This window comes from Ceratosolen solmsi, unplaced genomic scaffold, assembly GCF_000503995.2.
Source record: "Ceratosolen solmsi marchali unplaced genomic scaffold, CerSol_1.0 scaffold148, whole genome shotgun sequence".
Lineage (NCBI taxonomy): Eukaryota > Metazoa > Arthropoda > Insecta > Hymenoptera > Agaonidae > Ceratosolen > Ceratosolen solmsi.
In genome coordinates this window covers 780486-786596 of record NW_011948446.1, presented here as the reverse complement: position 1 = coordinate 786596, position 6111 = coordinate 780486, and the positions used below count along the sequence as shown (strand labels likewise).

At 33.1% G+C, this 6111-nt stretch overlaps 1 protein-coding gene and 1 pseudogene across 1 annotated transcript; both read left to right on the top strand.

Moving 5' to 3' along the window:
* The first annotated feature begins 1260 nt into the window (after positions 1-1260).
* On the top strand, positions 1261-3610 carry LOC105366177 (heat shock protein 68-like; annotated as a pseudogene).
* Positions 3611-4255: 645 nt separating this feature from the next.
* On the top strand, positions 4256-6067 carry LOC105366176 (lymphokine-activated killer T-cell-originated protein kinase). Its single transcript, XM_011504510.1, has 5 exons — positions 4256-4440; positions 4520-4756; positions 4839-5132; positions 5572-5808; positions 5887-6067. The coding sequence occupies exons 1-5, from the start codon at positions 4317-4319 to the stop codon at positions 6048-6050; spliced, it is 1056 nt and encodes a 351-aa protein (XP_011502812.1). The 5' UTR covers positions 4256-4316; the 3' UTR covers positions 6051-6067.
* The last annotated feature ends 44 nt before the right edge of the window (positions 6068-6111 follow it).

Genomic DNA, 6111 nt, shown 5'->3' with positions numbered 1-6111 from the left:
AATATATAGAAATTATAGAAGAAATACTTAAAAATTATTGTATAAAATAAATCTTTTGTAAATCATAAATCTATTATAATTATTAATCTATTTATTTATTTTATTTGTGCATATTTCAGTTTAATTGTATATATTAATAACTAAATAAGAATTTTCTATTTGATAATATTCTTATCGACATTACTATGAAGGTCTTTAATATTAATTTAAGATTTATTATATCTATAAGACTAAACATAGAAATTAATTTTATAACTGCCTTAAACATTTTCTATTGAATTATCGTTAGAAAGATTACATGTAATATTTCTAAGTAAAATAATTTATAAAATATTTAACAGAACAGAAATATTTCAAAGATCCACCCTTTCAAAAGATAAATCTTAAATTTTATCAAATTAATATAGTATTATAAGTATTATGGTATAATAGTATTATTCAAACATGATTTTTCGAATGATTAAAAAATTCAATTATATTTAAATATTTATATTCAAATATTTATATATTTTCTAAAATAATTATTATAAAATAAAAAATTAATATTTATATTCAAATTTATATTATAAATGTAAATATAAATTTATATTATACCTTGTGTCAAGAATATAAAATTAATATTACCCATCAATGTTGAAAGCTAATTTGAATAAATAATTTTTGTTTAATATTGTATATTATTATTAAAAAAAAGATTTTATTTAATGCAATCCAACGATAGTGGTATATATTCAAATTCATTATTCAAATTTAATATTTTCAGAACCTATTACACATTTACACAAGAATTTTAATAATAATAAGGACGTCTCTACATATGAATAAGGAGTACGATGTATCTTTTAAAATTACATATCATATGACTATTATTAAAAAAGTATATTGGTAATTTCATTTTCTTTTTTGTCACTATAATTAGACAGTCACATTATTGTGCATTTATATATTACGACGTCCAGAATTCTCTATTCCTTTCTCAAACTTTCGCGCTCTCAAAAGTTTCATATTCCACTCCATTCCTAGTTATGCACGATAGGGACGCTTGGTTCGTGCCGTTTTTAGAAACTTCTCGAATTTGCTGCTCATTTATGGTCAATCGATTCATTTCTTTTAAGTAATATCAATTTGTTAAATATTATTTGCACGCTAGATTTTGGAAATTAAGATATTCTGAAGAAACATTTTATACTCAAGCAATAAATAATCACGTAGATGTATGATTTGTCGTGACGTCCGAGTTGCAGAATGACTAGAATAATCTGAAGTACGTCGCAGAAGATGAGCTATTCGAAAATTTTCCAGTACCAACTAGACAGAGGGAAAATTAGTATAAGATGACTGTCACTGCGGCCATCGATTCAGATACGTCAAAAGCAATCGATAATGCGCACTGCTCGGGTAAACAAGAGATAAGCTGTGTAAACAAAATAATCAACATGCCTGCAATTGGTATTGACTTGGGCACGACTTACTCCTGCGTGGGAGTTTGGCAGCAGGGCAAAGTGGAGATCGTCGCCAACGATCAGGGAAACAGAACGACACCCAGCTACGTTGCCTTTACGGATACGGAACATCTCCTTGGCGATGCTGCCAAAAATCAAGTCGCCATGAACCCCACGAACACAGTGTTCGACGCAAAGAGACTCATCGGCAGAAAGTACGCGCTCGCCTCTGATTTTTAATTATTTTTCTTTTGCATTTTCAAATTTAATTTTTCCATAACTGTGTATATATTTATTGTCATTGTTGGAATTTAACCTAATTTAACATTTTCGTACGTTTGTTTTTGGTGTTGCAGATTTGACGACCAGAAGATTCAAAGCGATATAAAGCATTGTCCTTAGCGACGTCCTTAGTCACGTTATAAGTCATTAGCGACGCCGGTAAGCCGAAGATTCAAGTCGAGTTTCGCGGGGAGAAGAAGCGTTTCAATCCAGAGGAAATCAGCTCGATGTTTTTGGCAAAAATGAAGGAGACGGCCGAAGCGTACTTGGGATAAAGCGTTAACGACGCGGTCATCACGGTGCCCGCGTACTTCAAACGATTCTCAACGCCAGGCAACGAAGGATGCCGGGGTCATAGCTGGTCTCAACGTACTAAGGATCGTTAACGAGCCCACGGCCGCTGCATTGGCTTATGGCCTTGACAAGAATCTCGAAAGGGGAAAAGAACGTCCTTATCTTCGACCTCGGCGGTGGGACATTCGATGTTTCTATATTGACTATCGACGAGGGCTCCCTGTTCGAAGTAAAATCTACGGCGGGCAACACCCATCTCGGTGGCGAAGACTTCGACTCGAGGCTCGTCGATCAACTTTGTAAAGAATTTGAGAGAAAATACCGGGAAAATGTCGGATCTAATCCGAGAGCCCTGAGACGGCTGAGAACTGCAGCGGAAAGGGCAAAACGCACTTTGTCGTTGAGTACTGAGGCATCCATAGAGATAGACGCTCTCATCGATGGGATAGACTTCTACTCGAAAATCTCCAGAGCGCGTTTTGAAGAACTCTGTGCCGACCTCTTCCGGGCGACGCTCGAGCCCGTAGAGAAGGCATTAACCGACGCCAAGCTGGACAAACGGACCATTCACGACGTCGTTCTCGTAGGAGGCTCGACTCGTATACCGAAGATCCAATCGATTCTGCAAAATTTCTTTTGCGGCAAGCAGTTAAATCTTTCGATCAACCCCGACGAGGCTGTCGCATACGGCGCAGCAGTGCAAGCGGCGATCCTTAGTGGCGAGGGCGATAAGAGCTCGACCTTACGAGACGTGCTGCTGGTGGACGTGGTACCTCTGTCCCTTGGAATCGAGACCGCCGGCGGGATAATGACCAACATTATTCAACGCAACACTCGCATCCCGTTCAAGCAATCCCAGACCTTCACGACCTATGCCGATAACCAACCTGCCGTCACCATTCAAGTTTACGAGGGCGACCGTGCCAAGACCGAGGACAACAACCTACTTGGACGCTTTGAGCTTAGCGGTATAGTGCCCGCGCCCCATGGCATCCCCAAGATCGACGTCACCTTCGATATGGACGCCAACGGCATCCTCCACGTAACCGCCAAAGACTTAGCCAGCCGTTCCAGCAACAACATTCGTATCACCAATGACAAAGAACGTCTTTCGCGGGACGAGATCGACCGAATGTTGTCCGATGCTGAGCGATACCACGAGCAGGATCAAGAACAACGGGAGAAAATCGCAGAGCGTAATCAAATCGAAAGCTATGTGTTCTCGGTAAAACAGGCGGTCCAGGACTGCGGCAACAAGCTCAACCAATCCGAAAAAGAAGACGTCGTTAACTTGTGCGACAATACTATTTGCTGGCTTGACGGCAATTCCCTGGCCGAGATTGGCGAGTATGAGCGGAAGCTGGAGGAGCTGCAGAAGCATTGTGCCCCGATAATGAGCAAGATTCACGTGGGAGGTACTGCTCCTCCACAGGATTGCGGCACTCAGTTCCGACAAAGCGCTTCGAGTGGTAATTATACGGGCCCGACAGTCGAAGAAATTGATTAATTTATTCAATAAGAAGCTTACGGATATTATGATGTGTAAGATAGATTGATTATACCTCTCGCGTGTGTCTATTCATACTTATAAATAAATATTTATATATGTGTGTGTGTGTGTGTGTAGATAAAAGACTGATCCGAATATGAAAGGCAATGTACATTGATATCATTATTTCCATAATGAATAACGGCTTAGTATGATAAGTATTTATTGAAATACATTTATTATGTTAAATATAATTGTTTCATTTTGTAACATTATTTATTCCCATCCGATTTTTATCCTTTATCCTGAAATAACTGGAGCAAATACGAATAAATGAAAAAATTAACGAATGCAAAGGATTAATAAATTTTTTAAACAAAAAATTAACGAAATAGAGATGTATAAAACAAAAATGAAATTATATTAAAAGTTCTTATTTTCTCTTCGCATTGTTATATAAAATTCAAATATTTTAATTATTAAAGAATCATTCTTTATAGCATTTGTTTATATAAAAGGGAAATTCATGTGAGTAAGTTAAGATTAGTAAAAATATTTTTTCTTTACAAGTATTATAAATGTAAATAATATAATTTTTGTTATATTATAATTTCATTATGTCGATTCGATGTGTAATAGAAAATTTAAAAATTCTTAATTTACTAATACTGGCTTCAATTTCAATCAAATACAGTTGGTACCATTTATAGGTGGCGTCAGTTTGTATTTTTAAAGTTCAAACGGTTTTTAAGGCTTGTTTTACTCGCGAAGATTTAATTCTTTTAATTCATACGTAGGATTAATAAATAATGGACGAATTCAAAACGCCTACTTCTAAAAAATCAAAAATTAAAGGAACAAATAATGAAGAATTAAATACACCTATAAAAATTCCTTCTTCACCATTTCTTAAAGAAATAGGTTATGGATGTGGTACATATTTACATAAATTTTATTAGCATTTGATATTTTTCAAAATTGAAATAATTATTTTAAATTTTATATTTTTTAGGAGTGACCTTATTTAAATTAGAAAGATCTCCTAAAGTTGGATTTACACGATCTCCATGGGCAATAAAAAAACGTAATAGAAATATTACGGACGATACGAGATATAATTCAAGAATTATATTCGAGGCAAATATTCTTAAAAAATTGGAGCATCCGAACATAGTTGGATTTAGAGCATTCACTTATGGATTGAATGGAGATCCCTGCCTTGCTATGGAAAAATTAGATATTTCTTTAGGTTGGTGGAATGACAGAATAAAAAATATACATTTTTATTGAAATTAAAGCAGATTCCATCTAATTGTGTACAATTGAATTAGGTGATTTGATTGAAGAGAAAGTTGATGCTGGAGAACCACAATTTTCAGCAGAAAAAATATTAAAAATTTCGTATGAAATTGTAAAGGGCTTAGAATATTTACATCACACAGCATACATACTTCATGGTGATATAAAAAGTTATAATATTTTAATTTCAAAAGATCACAACATTGTAAAAATTTGTGACTTTGGTGTTTCTGTACCTTTAAACAAATCTTTGGAAGTCGACATGAAAAATGGAGAATTTTCATATATTGGTACAAGATGTTGGAGTGCTCCAGAAGTTATTAATGGTAATTAATAAATATTTTATAAAATAGGCTTTAGAATTGCATTTATAATTTCAACTACCTGCTATTAGAGTAATATATAATAATATAATTTTTTATTCAAATTAATTTTGTACAGATACATTTTTTACATACGTATTTTATAAATATACTAAATATAATTACTATTAAATAATTAATCATAATTTATTAAAGACAATCGTTTTTGAGAATAAAAATCTTGTAATTTAAATTTCATCTCAAGTAAATTTTTCAAAAAATAATTTATCATTTATCAATACTTTCTATATTATATTAAATTCGATCAAAATACTTAGTCACATTTTACGTTACCTGAAAACAAATTATTTTTATGATATATATTAATAATTGATATCTTTGATATTATATATCCTTTATAAATATATTTAAATATTTAATAAATAATAATTTCTTATAATAGAAGAGGGGCCAATTACAAACAAAGCAGATATATGGGCATATGGTCTTGTTCTTTGGGAAATGATAGCATTGTCACCTCCACATGTTGAAAATGCAGACAAATCAATGAGTATATGTACAGACAATTCCATGCTTGAGTGTAAATCGATTGATACCAGTAAAGAAAATAATGATCGAAATTTAAATACTGAAGATAGTTTTATTCAAAGTTTGAAGGATCCGGATGATAGTAATTATGGTAATTACAATAACTTTTTCGTCTTAAATATTTTTAATAAAATTTTATTTATATTTTAACTTACATATTTATTTCTAGGCACAAGACCCCCATTACCTGCTATAAATCTTGGCCCAGAGTATGATAGAGTACTTGAAATATTTTGTATTTGTACAGACACAGATTTCAAAACGAGACCAAGTGCAAAAGGTGTTATTTCGTTTTTCAAATATTGTGTTCGAGACATTACTGATAAAATATAAGACGTCTTGTATATATGTTATTAGTGTTCATTGTGCATTTTAGACTATAACATTATTTGCC

What these genes read in the sequence shown, in the direction of transcription:
- LOC105366176 (XM_011504510.1), top strand. Translation starts at nt 4,317, where the DNA reads ATGGACGAATTCAAAACGCCTACTTCTAAAAAATCAAAAATTAAAGGA. An exon ending in TGCTCCAGAAGTTATTAATG is followed by an intron (nt 5,133 to 5,571) that starts GTAATTAATAAA and finishes TTCTTATAATAG; the next exon opens with AAGAGGGGCCAATTACAAAC. An exon ending in TCCGGATGATAGTAATTATG is followed by an intron (nt 5,809 to 5,886) that starts GTAATTACAATA and finishes ATTTATTTCTAG; the next exon opens with GCACAAGACCCCCATTACCT.